Source organism: Chelonoidis abingdonii, chromosome 14, assembly GCF_003597395.2.
Source record: "Chelonoidis abingdonii isolate Lonesome George chromosome 14, CheloAbing_2.0, whole genome shotgun sequence".
NCBI lineage: Eukaryota > Metazoa > Chordata > Testudines > Testudinidae > Chelonoidis > Chelonoidis abingdonii.
In genome coordinates this window covers 32,985,103-33,000,959 of record NC_133782.1, presented here as the reverse complement: position 1 = coordinate 33,000,959, position 15,857 = coordinate 32,985,103, and the positions used below count along the sequence as shown (strand labels likewise).

Here is a 15,857-nt window from a genome sequence, read left to right as displayed (position 1 = left end):
TTTGTGTTGCTAAGAGCAAGACAGGCACAGGGGCACCAGTTTAATAATCCCACCTAGGGCACCATAAATCCTAAGGACGGCCCTGATTAAAGTCAGGGGGCAGTACAGATTAGATTTTGGGGGTAGAGCCTGGGCTGCTGGGTATTTTAGCCCGGGGGCATTGCATGTATTTCCAGCTGAGGTGGAATGTTTTTTAAGAAGCCCCTTCTTTATCTCTCAGCCGCACCAAGCCGCTCAGGAGTGCAGCTGGCTGCCAAGAATGTCCAGCATTTCTGTTAATTTTTGCCTGAGCCTTTGCTCCAAGTTTTAGGCTTGACACTTTGTGTGCATTACAAGACCACTGTGTTTTGCAATGGGGTTTGAGACAGAGAAGGCGAATGCCTGGCATCCAGGGAGGGAGGGCATTGTATGCATGAGGGCAGCATGGATTCCATGCTTAGATAGCACAGTGGTGAGCCTAGTAGAAATGCTGTCTAGATAGATGAAGAAGATACGGAAGATGTAGGAGTCTGGTTTCTTGGACATGTTCCCTGACTTTTGTTGATGCTTTTCTGACAGCACTGATGAAGTGCTCATATGCTTGCTTTCTCAGACTGCATGAAGTAGGAATGTACACAGGCCTCACCAGTAATGTCGGTGAAGGCTGGCTAATGAGCTGTACAGGGGTCCACTTGCATCTTAGATGTTTGTTCTGTTACTGGGATCTGCAACAACTCAGATATTTGGGGTTTAAAAGTCTTTCCTTAACTTACAGTTTTCCTCAGTTCAACCATTTGTGTTTCAAGAATTCATTATTCTTTAAGGCTCTTTCTCTGAAGTTTTTGACCCATGTTTACAACCTTGAGTGTAGCTAGATGAAGTTATAAGTTGTGGATTTCCATAACTTTTTGTAAACTGTTTTCAGAGAATTGCCCTGGGATTGGAACTTCCTTTTCCACTTGCTGTCCATGTGCTGCATTTCTTAAGTATGCAAAATTTGCCTGCCAGATCGTCCCCACAGTAGGGGCCCTTATTGTGTGCCACCCAAAGCCCTGCGCTTCTGTCTGAGTTCCTGAGCATGGCAATATCCCTACAATACACTTGCAAACATCAGAATGGCTGCCCCAGATCTCAGAGATGAAAATGTGCTCACGACACCTCAGAGACACCTAGTGGATATTTTCATTTAACCACCTACTCTTTCCAAGCGAGCCAAAGATTCCTGTCCTCTTTGGACCATGACACTCTGCTACTGAAACCCAGTGTGCACGAACAAGAGCTGCTGCTGGCTTCGTGGGAAGAACTGAGGAGCGTAGCTGCAGGCTGGGGATGGCCTCACTGAAGATGGTCCAGCAGCGTTAGGCAAATGTTTACATTGACCTAAGGCAGTTGGGAGGTGCCATGTGGTTTGGCACCAAATAAGAGAAGACACTCATCGAAGGTGGATTTCTCTCACTGTCAGTCTCACCATAGAACCTGGGTCTCTGGTGAAGTGGAGACTGACTGTGGAGACGAGAAGCTAACCTCTGGGTTTCGGCAAACTCATTATATCTGTGAGGGTTAAGCCTTCCCTCTCCCCTTTTCTCTTTGTGCAGGTGCTGCTAGAGAAAGAGAGAGAGAAGTCTTTGTTGGAGGCACTGCTCCAAACACAGGAAGAGTTGACAGATGCCTGTCAGCAGCTGGAGCAGCTTCGCCAAGAGGTGAAGAAGCAACAGAAGGAGCAGGTAGGTTTGACCAGCAGGGAGCAGTAGAGAGGAAGGAATGGGCTGTCAGTCCAACATATAGGATGGAAAAAACGGGGGTGAAAGAAGAGAGAAAGGGGACCAAGTCAGGGACTGGAGGGCAATGCAGAGCTGGAAGAAAAGCACTGGTGCAGAAAGGGAGAGGGCTGCGCCTGGGCAGAGGCTTGGTAAGCTGATAAGCCAGAGAGCTCAGTAAAAGGAAGGACAGGTTAGAGGCAAAGATGGCAGCCAGGTGGGTTTTGTGCACAGGACCACCCAGGCGGAGGAAAGGCAGAAATATGTGGTTGGTGAGAGGGATTCTGGGGCACAGAAAGGAAGAAGCAGGATTTGATATTTCACAGCTTTCAGTGACTCACTCTTTGGCCGGGCTGCAGGACACCGTGGAGGGGCTGCAAGCTGAGCTCCAGGAAGCTCAGAATCAGATGGAGGCAGTGGAGAGCAGGCATTTGGAAGAGGTCAAAACCCTCAAACAGGAAATAGACATTCTCCTTCAGCAGCGAGACACCCTGCGAAACCAGGTGACTGCCCCAGGCACAGTGCAATGGGGATTCCACCCAGGAGGGTGGCAGTCCCCCTGCCTGTCACTCACCCTCAATATGACCCTCAGCCCTGATCCTGGCTAGGCAAAGGGGGGAGGTCCCTCTGTCTTTTGCCTGGTTGCTCACCCCTGATCTCAGCTGGTAGGGACGGTACCTCTCTCCGTCACTTTGCTGCTCACTCCAGTCCCACCCCGATCTTAGCTGACAGGGACAGTCCCTCTGCCTGTCACCCTGACATTTGCTCCTGATCCCAGCTGCACAGTGGCATATCGCCATCTCTCCTGCTGCTGGTGGTGTTTTTATTTCTGGGGGTGGTGGAGATTGGATGAACAAACTACTCCTCTTAGATCTCCAAACATATGAGCAATATCTAATTTGAACCTGGCACTCTGAAGATCAGATGATACTTCAGTTTGCTTGTTTGCTTTCCCCACAGGATACAGGAAGGCTATTGCATGCTTTAAACTCTGGCTCCTCCACTATTCTTCTGTCATATTTCAGGTGCAAAAGCTAGTGGTCACCAAGGATTCCTGGCAACAGATTGGCCTGGAGGCTCAGCAGCAATTGAACGAGGTGCAAAAATTATCCAAACAGAAGATATTGGAGGCTGCTCATATCCAGAATATGTTAGAGGGGGAGAGGAGCCGACAGGAGGAGGTGGAGCGTCAGAACACAGAGCTCCAGGCCACACTCAGAGCCCTGGAGGGGGAGAGGAGCCAATGGGAGGAGGTGGAGCATCAGAACACAGAGCTCCAGGCCACACTCAGAGCCCTGGAGGGGGAGAAGAGTCGACGGGAGGAGGCGGAGCGTCAGAACACAGAGCTCCAGGCCACGCTCAGAGCCCTGGAGGGGGAGAGGAGCCAATGGGAGGAAGTGGAGCATCAGAACACAGAGCTCCAGGCCACACTCAGAGCCCTGGAGGGGGAGAAGAGTCGACGGGAGGAGGCGGAGCGTCAGAACACAGAGCTCCAGGCCACGCTCAGAGCCCTGGAGGGGGAGAGGAGCCAATGGGAGGAAGTGGAGCATCAGAACACAGAGCTCCAGGCCACACTCAGAGCCCTGGAGGGGGAGAAGAGTCGACGGGAGGAGGCGGAGCGTCAGAACACAGAGCTCCAGGCCACGCTCAGAGCCCTGGAGGGGGAGAGGAGCCAATGGGAGGAAGTGGAGCATCAGAACACAGAGCTCCAGGCCACACTCAGAGCCCTGGAGGGGGAGAAGAGTCGATGGGAGGAGGCGGAGCGTCAGAACACAGAGCTCCAGGCCACGGTCGGAGCCCTGGAGGGGGAGAGGAGCCGATGGGAGGAGGCAGAGCGTCAGAACACAGAGCTCCAGGCCACGCTCAGAGCCCTGGAGAGGGAGAGGAGCCGACGGGAGGAGGCGGAACATCAGACCACAGAGCTCCAGGCCAGGCTCAGAGCCCTGGATGGGGAGAGGAGCCAACGTGAGGAGGTGGAGCGTCAGAACACAGAGCTCCAGGCTAGGCTCAGAGCCCTGGATGGGGAGAGGAGCCGACGTAAGGAGGTGGAGCGTCAGAACACAGATCTCCAGGCCACGCTGAGAGCCCTGGATGGGGAGAGAAGCCGATGGGAGGAGGTGGAGCGTCAGAACAGAGAGCTCCAGGCCACAGTCAGAGTCCTGGAGGGGGAGAGGAGCCGATGGGAGGAGGCGGAGCGTCAGAATAGAGAGCTCCAGGCCACAGTCGGAGCCCTGGAGGGGGAGAGGAGCCGATGGGAGGAGGTGGAGCGTCAGAACAGAGAGCTCCAGGCCACACTACGAGCCTTGGAGGGGGAGAGGAGCCAATGGGAGGAGGCGGAGCATCAGAACAGAGAGCTCCAGGCCAGGCTCAGAGCTCTGGATGGGGAGAGGAACCGACGGGAGGAGGTGGAGCGTCAGAACACAGAGCTCCAGGCCAGGCTCAGAGCCCTGGAGGGGGAGAGGAGCCAATGGGAGGAGGCGGAGCGTCAGAACAGAGAGCTCCAGGCCACACTACGAGCCTTGGAGGGGGAGAGGAGCCAATGGGAGGAGGCGGAGCATCAGAACAGAGAGCTCCAGGCCAGGCTCAGAGCTCTGGATGGGGAGAGGAACCGACGGGAGGAGGTGGAGCGTCAGAACACAGAGCTCCAGGCCAGGCTCAGAGCCCTGGAGGGGGAGAGGAGCCAATGGGAGGAGGCGGAGCGTCAGAACAGAGAGCTCCAGGCCACACTACGAGCCTTGGAGGGGGAGAGGAGCCAATGGGAGGAGGCGGAGCATCAGAACAGAGAGCTCCAGGCCAGGCTCAGAGCTCTGGATGGGGAGAGGAACCGACGGGAGGAGGTGGAGCGTCAGAACACAGAGCTCCAGGCCACGGTCGGAGCCCTGGAGGGGGAGAGGAGCCGATGGGAGGAGGCAGAGCGTCAGAACACAGAGCTCCAGGCCACGCTCAGAGCCCTGGAGAGGGAGAGGAGCCGACGGGAGGAGGCGGAACATCAGACCACAGAGCTCCAGGCCAGGCTCAGAGCCCTGGATGGGGAGAGGAGCCAACGTGAGGAGGTGGAGCGTCAGAACACAGAGCTCCAGGCTAGGCTCAGAGCCCTGGATGGGGAGAGGAGCCGACGTAAGGAGGTGGAGCGTCAGAACACAGATCTCCAGGCCACGCTGAGAGCCCTGGATGGGGAGAGAAGCCGATGGGAGGAGGTGGAGCGTCAGAACAGAGAGCTCCAGGCCACAGTCAGAGTCCTGGAGGGGGAGAGGAGCCGATGGGAGGAGGCGGAGCGTCAGAATAGAGAGCTCCAGGCCACAGTCGGAGCCCTGGAGGGGGAGAGGAGCCGATGGGAGGAGGTGGAGCGTCAGAACAGAGAGCTCCAGGCCACACTACGAGCCTTGGAGGGGGAGAGGAGCCAATGGGAGGAGGCGGAGCATCAGAACAGAGAGCTCCAGGCCAGGCTCAGAGCTCTGGATGGGGAGAGGAACCGACGGGAGGAGGTGGAGCGTCAGAACACAGAGCTCCAGGCCACGCTCAGAGCCCTGGATGGAGAGAGAAGCCGATGGGAGGAGGTGGAGCATCAGAACAGAGTGCTCCAGGCCACAGTCAGAGCCCTGGAGGGGGAGAGGAGCCGATGGGAGGAGGTGGAGCGTCAGAACACAGAGCTCCAGGCCACAGTTGGAGCCCTGGAAGGGGAGAGGAGCCAATGGGAGGAGGCGGAGCGTCAGAACAGAGAGCTTCAGGCCACACTCAGAGCCCTGGAGGGGGAGAGGAGCCAACGGGAGGAGGCGGAGCGTCAGAACACAGAGCTCCAGGCCACGATCAGAGCCCTGGAGGGGGAAAGGAGCCAATGGGAGGAGGTGGAGAATCAGAACACAGAGCTCCAGTCCACGCTTGGAGCCCTGGAGAAGGAGAGGAGCCAATGGGAGGAGGTGGAACGTCAGAACACAAAGCTCCAGGCCACGCTCAGAGCCCTGGATGGGGAGAGGAGCCAACGGGAGGAGGCAGAGCGTCAGAACACAGAGCTCCGAGCCACGGTCGGAGCCCTGGAGGGGGAGAGGAGCCAATGGGAGGAGGTAGAGCATCAGAACACAGAGCTCCAGGCCACGCTCAGAGCCCTGGAGGGGGAGAGGAGCCGATGGGAGGAGACGGAGCGTCAGAACACAGAGCTCCAGGCCATGGTCGGAGCCCTGGAGGGGGAGAGGAGCCAAAGGGAGGAGGCGGAGCATCAGAACACAAAGCTCCAGGCCACTCTCAGAGCCCTGGAGGGTGAAAGAGCCAGGTGGGCAGAAATCAAGTGTGATGTGGGCTAGATATTTTGTTTTCAATCTTAACTGATTCCTGCTTTCAGGTCTGTGCACATGCAAGCTAATCTGGGAGCATCTCCCAAAGCTTTGAGGCCTGGGCGCAATTAGGGGCCTGCTCTTACGTTCTCCCACTGGGGTGCTTGGACTGCACTGTGCAGTAGCCTGTCAGTTTCCTTCTGACAGCAGTCAGCAAAGGCACTCCTTAGAGACCTAGCTGCAGTTGTACTGGCTTTGCCTTGGTTTGCCTCCTGGAAACTGCTGGATTTCTCACAGTTCAGCATAATTAGCCAATTCCTTTACCTAGCTGGTTGCCCTTAATGACATTTCCAATGTCTGAGTGGCTTGTATGGAACATCCTTAGGGGGTCGCAAGGTTATTACATGAGGAGTCGCGAGCTGTCAGCCTCCACCCTAAACCCCACTTTGCCTCCAATATTTATAATAGTGATAAATATATTAAATAGTGTTTTTAATGTATAAGGGGAGGATCACACTCAGAGGCTTGCTGTGTGAAAGGGGTCACCAGTACACAAGTTTGAGCACCACTGATCTAGAACATCATGAATGGCATGGAGAAAGTGAATAGGGAAGTGTTGTTTACATTTTCATATAACACACGAACCAGGAGGCACCTGATGAAATTAACAGGCAGCAGGTTTAAAGCAAACAAAAGGTAATACTTCACATAACACAGTCAACCTGCAGAACTTGTTGCCAGCAGAAGTATAACTGGGTTAAAAAAAGAACGAGGTAAGTTCCTGGAGAACAGGTCCATCAGTGGCTACTAGCCAAGATGATCAGGGATTCAACCCCATGCTCTGGGTGTTCATAAATCTGCGAGTGCCAGAAGCTGGGACTGGTTGATAGGGATGGCTCTCCTGATAATTTCTCTTGTTCTGTTCATTCCTTCTGAAGCACCTGCCATTAGCCACGTGAAAAGACAGGATGCTGGGCTAGATGGACCATTGGTCTGAGCCAGTATGGCTGTTCTTATGAGATCATCTATCCACCTTTAAAAACAGCAGATATGCTGGGACTGCTGATACGGGGACAAGACTGCAGTGCTAACGTGGGACTGAATGAGCAGAGTGTCTGTGGGATTAAGAACTGGCTGGGCCTTCTCTCCTGCCAGACTTGACTCACAAGGCCTTGTTAAATATTAAACCACGTGGCAAAGAGCCCCGGGTTTATGGAGATCCCTCCTCTGCCCCTCCCATCGCGGCACCACTGGGTTTACGAAACCTCCCTGTTGTGGTGCTGTCAGGCTTAGAGAGAGTCTCCCTGTCTTTGTCACAGAGCTGTCAGGATTACAGAGCCTGCCCCCCCCCCCATCACATTGCCATCAGTGTCACCCCTCCCCATTCCAGGCACTGAGCAGCCAAGATTATAGAGCCTCCCCATCACTTTGCCATCAGAGCGTCACCCCTCCCCCATTCCAGCACTGTGCCGCCAGGATTATAGAGCCCCCCACATCACATTGCTATCAGCATCACCCCTCCCCCATTCCAGGCACTGAGCCGCCAGGATTACAGAGCCCCCCCCCCATCACATTGCCATCAGCGTCACCCCTCTCCCATTCCAGGCACTGAGCCACCAGGATTACAGAGCCCCCTCATCACATTGCCATCAGCGTCACCCCTCCCCCATTCCAGGCACTGAGCCACCAGGATTACAGAGCCCCGCCCCCCCCCATCACACTGCCATCAGAGCATCACCTCTCCCCCATTCCAGGCACTGAGCCGTCAGGTAACTTTCACTCCGTGCGTCTGAAGAAGTGGGTTTTTTACCCACGAAAGCTTATGCCCAAATAAATCTGTGTTAGTCTTTAAGGTGCCACCAGACTCTGTGTTGTTATTGCCAGGATTACTGAGTCCCTTGTCTCTTTCAGCCTAGCTCTGACCCTGGAGGGGAAGGAGCTGAGACTCAGGACCTTCCAGGAGAGAGATGATGCCCAGCTGAGTGAGATCATCAGCCTGCAGGCAGCCATTTGCCAAGCTCAGCAGCTCCATTCTGACCACAGAAGAGAGATACAGGAGCTCAACACACAGGTGCCCTGCACACCAGCATTCCCTTCCCCAGCAGCACATCAGCCTTCCCCAGGACAAGCCCCACCTTCCCCAGCCACTGTACTCTGGTCTCTGCCCCCTCCTCCACTGCTTCCACTCCTGTAACACTGCCTCACCTGCTCGCAGCCTTGGAGCTATGGTGCCAAAGCCTGGCTCTGGCTCTGCCCTCCCTACATCTTAACCCCCTGATTGCAGACCCTGAGCCCCAGAGAGAACAGCAGACTCCTGTGGAGCATCTCAAAGCCTCTATTGCAGTTGTTGGCTCCAGGTGGCTGTGCCTACCCCTGCAAAGCACTAATTTCTCTCTCTGCTCCGGGGAGGAGGAAGGGAGCTCAGAGCTGGGAAGGTGGGTGGTCCCAGACACGCAGCTTGAGGGACTGACGATCTTGCTGTTCTGCCTCTGTGTTTTTGTCAGGTAGTTCACCTCCACTATAGCATAACTGACTCCCTCTCAGGAGCCTCTTTCACCCTGTGTGTTTCTTCTAGTTTCTTTCTGAGGGTGAGGGCATGGTGGGGTGAGGAGCAATAATCTGTGTTTCCCTGCGGGTGAGGAGCTCCTGGTCCCTGAAGGTCCTGGAGCTTATTTCCAATCTGACCTCTGCACCTCCTCAGTTTTGTGCCTTTGGCTGTAGAAAGATGTCTGCTTGAAAGCAGCTTCCTCCATCAGACTCTCCTCCTCCTCCCTGCCCTTGCAGTATTCGTGCTGAGCCCCAAGGGCCTGTGTTCTTCTTCTCTGCAGGTCCACTCACTCAGGCAGGCAGTGCTAGAGAAAGAGGCTGGTTTAGTGGCCCAGGAAAAGCAGCTGTCACAGGATCTGGAGGAGTCACGGGTGGGTGAACGGCATTTGAGGGATTTGCTGCGAACAGTAGAGGCAGAGGTGTCTCAGCTGCGCCTTAGCCTTTGCAGCACAGAGAGCCGGGCAGAGGCACTGGCTGTGGAGTGCCACCGTGCCAGCAGTGCCCGCTGTGAAGCAGAGTCCCAGCTGGCCAGGCTGCACACCGTTCTGCAGCACACACTGCGTGGCAGCACTCTTGCAAGTGGAGACCTTGTCACATGGAGTGCAGGTGAGTGTGGCTGGTGTCTGTGGCAGTGTGCTAGAGGCTTACCCCCAGAAGGCCATGTGGATCTGTTCTTAGCTGAGAAGGCTTTACAGCCTAGTGGAGGAGACTGGGGTTCCCTTCCTAGCCTGATTTCCTGGCCCATATCGCTTCCCAGTAGCCTTGCTCTGGTTGGAGAAGGCTAGGAACAGTGGGGAACCCTTTACTCTGGCTCTTGGCCCAAGAGAAGTCCTCAGTCTCTGACACAGCAATTCTTGGCCCTCCATTCTGAGTGAACAGACAGCATATTCAATTTGAAAAGTGTAACATGTTCCAGCCATCTCAGGCCCCTGGAAGGAGTGTCCTTCCACTTCTTCTGGAACTGCTGATCGGGATGGCCTTAGGGCTGGTTAGAGGCTTCCAGGGACTCCAGATCTGCATGGGTGACCTCAATAGCAGGCGCCATGGATAATGGGTTATACATCTTATGGGATGCCATGCAAGATGCAGGAAGCACTACAAGCCAGAGAGCCCAGAGCTGGTCATCAGCCCACCCGTGCTGCTGATTGCGTGGAGTCCCACATGGCAGAGTTGCCAGTACTTAGAAATGTCCCCTGGGACATTGCTCCAAGAAGTCCCTAGAAAATTTTGCATGGATTTTGTAAGGATATTTCATTGCAACCTCCCTATCAACGTATCAAAAACAGGTACTAAGCCTGGGTGGGAGAAATCCAAGTGGGCAGGGCTGTATGGGGATGTGCCAGTGTTTCTCAGAGCTGATGAAATTGCATTGTGTGCTTTACTCCCCTCCCCCATTTTTCTCCAGGGGCCATTTCTCCCTCCCTTGCCAGTGCCTCCAAGAGGGGTCTCTGATATCCCGTCTTCCTCTGCATGTTACTGCCTCCTGAGGGGAGCTGCTGCTGAGGGCTGGTGGTGTGGGAGGAGACTGTCTCTCCTGGCTTAGTGCTGCAGATCACTCCAGTGTGAAGGAAAGCCAGCAGTACCTGTTTTTGATACGTTGACAGGGAGGTTGCATGCCTGGCAATAGCACGCCTGGCAATAGCATCTAGTGTCTATAAGAGATCTGCGGCTGAGCCATATTCCAGCCCCATTTGCTGGAACAAACGGAGATGTGGGACACACAGCAGAAACATGGGGCTGTTGGCAAGCGTGGGCAGCCTTTGTTTCTAAAGCCAGGAGGGGCATGGCAGGCAGGCCTATGCCCCCAAAAGCTCACTGCAGAGAGAATTAAGGCAGTGTTTGTGAATGGGGAAGCGACCTCAGCCCCAGTAGCCGTTGGAGAATGCCACATATGATGTGGCACTAATGGGCAGTCAAGCTAATGTACAGTGTGTCACTATTCACTGTCAGATCTATGGGACTTGCCCCTGGGAGGTCTCCAAACCCTGCTAGCTTCTCCTACGTGTAAGCAGGGCTCTGTCACTGGTGACCATTTGGACAAACACTGATCCCAGGGCTTATATTTCCAGAACAGGACCGTGTTTGTGGGCTTACTGGGCCTCAACCTAAGGCCCTCCCTATAGAGCTCACAGCAGAGAAAGTGGCAACAGCCTTCCGGAACCTGCACCAGGACCTGAGGCAGACTCTGCAAGATCGGGTAACTGCTCTCCTCAGTGCACTCACTTCCCCTGCCCCTCTGCTGAGCTTAAGCAGAAAAATAAGGTGGTGTGGCCAAACTGGCTCTAGTTCCCTGTGCCAGTGCAGCCTAGACCTGCTCCATCATGGGGAGAGGGGAATACCCCCTCTGTAGGGATCCCACTCACTACTACTGCCCCTGTTGGTAATGGCCCTGCCCTGTCTGAGTCTATGCCCTAGACTTCCCTCTCTCTGCTGTCCTGGCACCAAGTGTGTATAGTTTCATACAGCCTCTCCTGCTTTCTCCAGGATGATGCCAGGAACAAGGCTCAGAAGCTGGAGCAGGAGCTGAGCAAAAAGGAGGCTGAGAGGGACTGTCTCAGAGCCCACAACCAAGAGCTGCAGACGTGGTTGTCCCAAAGCCAGGAAGGTATGGCTGCCCCTCTTCCCACTGTACAGGCCCACTCTGCTTTATCAGCAAGGGAGTGAAGATGGCAGTTAGGGGAGAGGAAGAGCCACCATGAGAGCCTACACAGACTGGCGCTCCTGAATAGATGGTGACTCATTGGAGAGACAGCCTTGGTTCCCTGCAGTGCTCCTTGCAGTACTTGAAGAGTCCTCTCTTCCCTCCTCCTGCCCTGTGCTAACCTGAGGCATTCCTGAGTAACGGAGGCTTCTCCTCCATTTTCCAGTGCATTAGCTCTGTCTCCTCCCCCAGGATCCTTGCGTTATTGCAGTTGTCAATAAATCATGTGCCTCTGCTACCTTCCCCAGTTTTCTACAATCTGCTTCTGCTTCCTTCTCAACTCTTCCCTTCCTAGCCCTGATACAGTGTGAGCACAGGCTGCTGCTGAACCTCCCGCCCTCAGCAAAATGCTTGATGGAGACACTGTCTCTCATCTCCCCAGTCACTTTTCACAAACAGCCCCTCAAACAGATCCTACTCTGAGTCTTGCCCTAGGCTGTAGCACAGTAACTACTCCCCTACATGTAGCTAATTGTCCTGTCTCTCTTACTCTTCCTCGCTTCCCTCGGCCTCCAGTAGTGTAGACCCCTCCATACCACAGCTATGTGGGCATCTTGGCTTCTCATCTGTCATGGCACCACTCGTACCCACCAAGCACTTGGAATTGTTTGCTTTTCGATGTCATGGATTGTCCCCTGTTCCTGTGTAGTGGGACATAAACTCCCTATCCTCCCACCCTAGACCAGTCAGTATTTTATAGGCTTCTGTCATGTCCCCTTGGATGGAGCCCTACGTCAGTTGGTATTCATCCTTTTCCTTCCTATATATTTTCCTTTTGTAATCTTATCCACCTCAGCTCTCACTACTATACAGATAAAAGCAGCGAAGAATCCTGTGGCACCTTGTAGACTAACAGATGCATGCATGCATCTGACGAAGTGGGTATTTACCCACGAAAGCTCATGCTCCAAAACATCTGTTAGTCTATAAGGTGCCACAGAATTCTTTGCTGCTTTTACAGATCCAGACTAACACGGCTACCCCTCTGATACTATACTGATGATGCTCACCTGCACCAGTCTGTTGACCTCATCTTATTGACTGTGCCTTGTTCACTCCCTCTGCCTCTGAACTCTGGTTTCACCTGAACTTCCTTAAGCTAAATACCTCAGACCAAGATACTTCTCTGAGCATAACCCAGTCTCCCCATTGTGGGCTGGAGCCTGGGAAGCAAAGGGCAGTTGAATGGAAAAATCATGGCTCTTGTCCAGCATTGTTTGGTTTTGTTTTGGTTCCTCTTCTCCCCCTTCCCCACTGCAGAGATGCGGATGGTAGAAGGGAAGCAGGGCTCACTCCAGGCCACGCTGCAAGAAGAGGTCATTGCCCTAAAGAAGGAGGTTGTGACGTTGCATGGGGAGGTTGCATCCTTGGAGAGGAGCCTTGAGGGCACTGAGAAGCAAAGAAGGGATGTTGTGGTGAGGCTGGCAGATGGCCCTGAAGCTTTGTTACATAATGGCCATTCAAGGAAAGCCTGGACAGAGCTCTTTTAACACTGCATTCCTGGGAACAATCCTGCCCTGGCCCCAGAGCCACTAAATTGAAAACTCCTGCACAGTACCATCTCCCATGTCTATTTTCTAATTTCTGGTGCTCCTCTCAAAGTTAGAAGCATGTGTAACCAGACAGAGTGTGCAGACATTGAGCAAGTTTCCCCTATCCCTCCTGCAGACCCCTGTTATCCAGTCCTAGGCTTCCCATGCAGTGCTGCTGAGCCACCTGGCTGCTGATCCACAGTATCCTCACTATTCCAGTCTGAGTTCCACCCCTAGAGTTCTGCCAATGCATTTCACTTCTCTCCACTCATATCCCTGCTGTTCCAGGCTTGGGATTTTCATGAGCCACTGATAATCTTCACACACTGAGGAGACTGATGTAAGGAAAGAGTGGGTTTTAGTTGGGAGAGATAGGCAGGGTTTGTTCACTGTGAATATCAATAGCTGGGCAGGCATCTGGTGAGCGTGAGAACCCTTTGGTGTGTGTGTGAAGGTGGCTGATATTATGCGACATCTGGACAGACTTCCAGTGAGTTCTGGGGAGCAGGCTGTGGCCATGGTACATACTAGTACTAGCGACACTGGGAATGCAGGAAGCTAAATTTAGATTTAGGTACTTCCATACTTGGAAAGTTTTATAAAACATCTAGAAGAGCCTGTCATAGTGTTTAAACAGCACAGCTTCTGCCAAGGAAAACTGTGCCTCATTAATCTATTAGAATTCTGTCATTAAAGTAATAGGTAAAGAAGAACTGATTGATGTAATTTATTGGACTTTCAAAGTCTTTGACAATGTCTCTCAGAAGTCATGGTATGAGAAGCAAAGTATTGCTATGGATCAGAAATTGGTTAAGGTACTGACTCTGCAAAGACTTCCACATATGCTTTGCTTTACTACTGTGAGTAGTCTTCCTGAGATCATTGGAATTACTCACAGCAGTGAAGTTAAGCACATGCATAAAAATTTGCAGAGTTGGGGCCTAAAAGACAGAAAACAAAGAGAAAGAATGCTTGGTTCATTTTCATAGCTGAAAAAAGTTTAACAGCTGGCTGCCCCAGGGCTCTGTGCTAGGACCAGTGTTGTTTAATATATTAGTTATCTGGAAAAGGTTTGTAAGTATTGAGGAAGCAAAATTTTCAGATAACACAAAATTATTAAGACTAGTGAAGGCTGGAGAAGACTAACTTCAGAAGGACCTAACTAAGTTACACAAATAAGCAGCATGATGGCAAATGAAATTCCATGTTGATAAATGCAAAGAGAATTTTAAAAATAATTGTAGTGCCATTCTCTAAATTAATGGAATGCCCTCACCTGTAACACAGTGGTTGATTCAGGACACATGATGAGAATGATTAGAGACCTGGATAAACTTCCATATGAAGAGACGTTGAAAGGCATGGGACTGTTTATCTTAGCAAGGAAATGAACACAGTACAGTAGGCAGGAGGAAGAGGAAAGGGGTCAATGAGTATAACTGGAGGGGAATGGAATTAGCCAGACGCACTTACAATAGTTTTTCAATACAATTACAATACAGTTTTTCAGGTTAACTTTTGTAATAGTTGTGATGGGATCCCTGGGGTGCAGCCTGGGACCATTGGACCGCTGTGCTCCCTTAACTCTCCAGCCTGAGCTGTCTCCCACAGTGCTTTGCTAGTGACAAGAGCAAACCCCTCCAGGCACTGTTATCACTCAGGATAACCATATGCGGAGCACCATACCCAGCTATATAGCATGAATGCTCCCAGAGCCACTCATGAATCACACAGAGAAGGGCACCAGCTGAATTCCCCCCCAGTTCTCAGCCTTGTACAACAGGAACATACCACCTTGCCCTGCTTGTCTTCAGCAGTGCAAATGGATTAATTCATTCACCACATCATCAAAGGCAATTGGATATACACTAGCCTTTGCATACCTGAGCAAATTCACCAGACACTTCAGGCAAACTCACTGGTAAAGATAAAGAGTTAAATAAATTGATTGACTACAAAAGATAGATTTTAAGTGATTATAAGTGATAGGCAAAAAGTCAGAGTGCTTACCAAAATAAAATAAAATATAAGCGCACAGTCTAAACTCTCAACCCTATTAGACTGGGCAACATCTAGATTAAGCAGTTTTTCTCACCCTCACTGGATATTGCAGTTCATAGTACACAGGTTTCACACTTGAAACCCAGGCCAGTCCCCTCTGTTGGTGTCGTCAGAATGTCCTTCTTGCTTGCATCATTGGTGTGGGAAGGAGAAAGGTCAAGTATGGGGCCACTGTGTTCTGTTTTATACTCTTAATCTCATGTGCTTGGAGAGCACAAGTCCAGGCATTTCTGAGACTCCAGGCAAGGTTGAGCAATTCCCCTGGTGTGGATTATGCAGGTGAGTCACTGAATTGTAGCTCCCTTGCTAGACAATGGCTGTTGATGGTTTGTTTGACACCTCGCACGGGCATTGGTTACTTTCCTTGGCATTGTCTCTGGAGAGCTAGTACCTGGGCGCTTGCCAAACTCACAGCATATTTTAATGACAATCATGCAGCACGTTCTCATAACCTCATATGCATTAATGATACACATATTTAGATGGAACAGTGGGTTTCAGCAGATCATAACCTTTCCCATGAGACCTCACATGGCATGCTTTGTATGTAAGATCACAATTATATATAAATGAGGAATATGAGGGTTACAGGGCACACTCCCAGGGTATAGAATGTCACAACAGTCATACGAATAAAAACATGAAGTTGCTAGATTCATGTATGTTTGAGTTATGATTCAGGGATTTTTTCACCATTCCTAATTATCTCTGCTTACTTAAGAGAGTAACTTCACCCACCCTTCAGGAGCTACAACCAGAAGTAACTCGAAGATCTGATCTACACTTCAAAATAGTGCTGTTTCATCAATGATTTTGGCAGAATCAATGGTGATTACAGCTTGCCCATGTCTGCATGTACAGCTACGCCACAGGTATCAGCTCAACTAAATCAGCTGCTGATATAGTGCTATATCCTTGTGTAGACAAGTCCTAGGGGAGAAAGGGCAATTCTCAAGTTTCCGCTAGTGACCAAAGAACAAGAAAAATTAGATGGGAGAGAAAAGCCACCCCA

The 15,857-nt window shown here is 52.0% G+C and overlaps 1 protein-coding gene across 9 annotated transcripts in view; it reads left to right on the top strand.

Annotated features, from left to right (window-relative positions):
• The window catches only part of CEP250 (centrosomal protein 250), a 138,597-nt gene that overhangs the window by 112,004 nt on the left and 10,736 nt on the right, over positions 1 to 15,857 (top strand). For 5 of the 9 annotated variants that reach the window (XM_075072360.1, XM_075072357.1, XM_075072358.1 and 2 more), the window contains 8 exons: positions 1,575 to 1,703; positions 2,096 to 2,239; positions 2,762 to 6,003; positions 7,916 to 8,075; positions 8,833 to 9,157; positions 10,621 to 10,748; positions 11,036 to 11,156; positions 12,513 to 12,667. In XM_075072360.1, coding sequence (XP_074928461.1) covers positions 1,575 to 1,703; positions 2,096 to 2,239; positions 2,762 to 6,003; positions 7,916 to 8,075; positions 8,833 to 9,157; positions 10,621 to 10,748; positions 11,036 to 11,156; positions 12,513 to 12,667 — 4,404 coding nt within the window. The remainder of the gene's footprint in view (positions 1 to 1,574; positions 1,704 to 2,095; positions 2,240 to 2,761; positions 6,004 to 7,915; positions 8,076 to 8,832; positions 9,158 to 10,620; positions 10,749 to 11,035; positions 11,157 to 12,512; positions 12,668 to 15,857) is intronic. The other 4 variants (XM_075072361.1, XM_075072356.1, XM_075072355.1 and 1 more) reach the window with 4 other exon arrangements.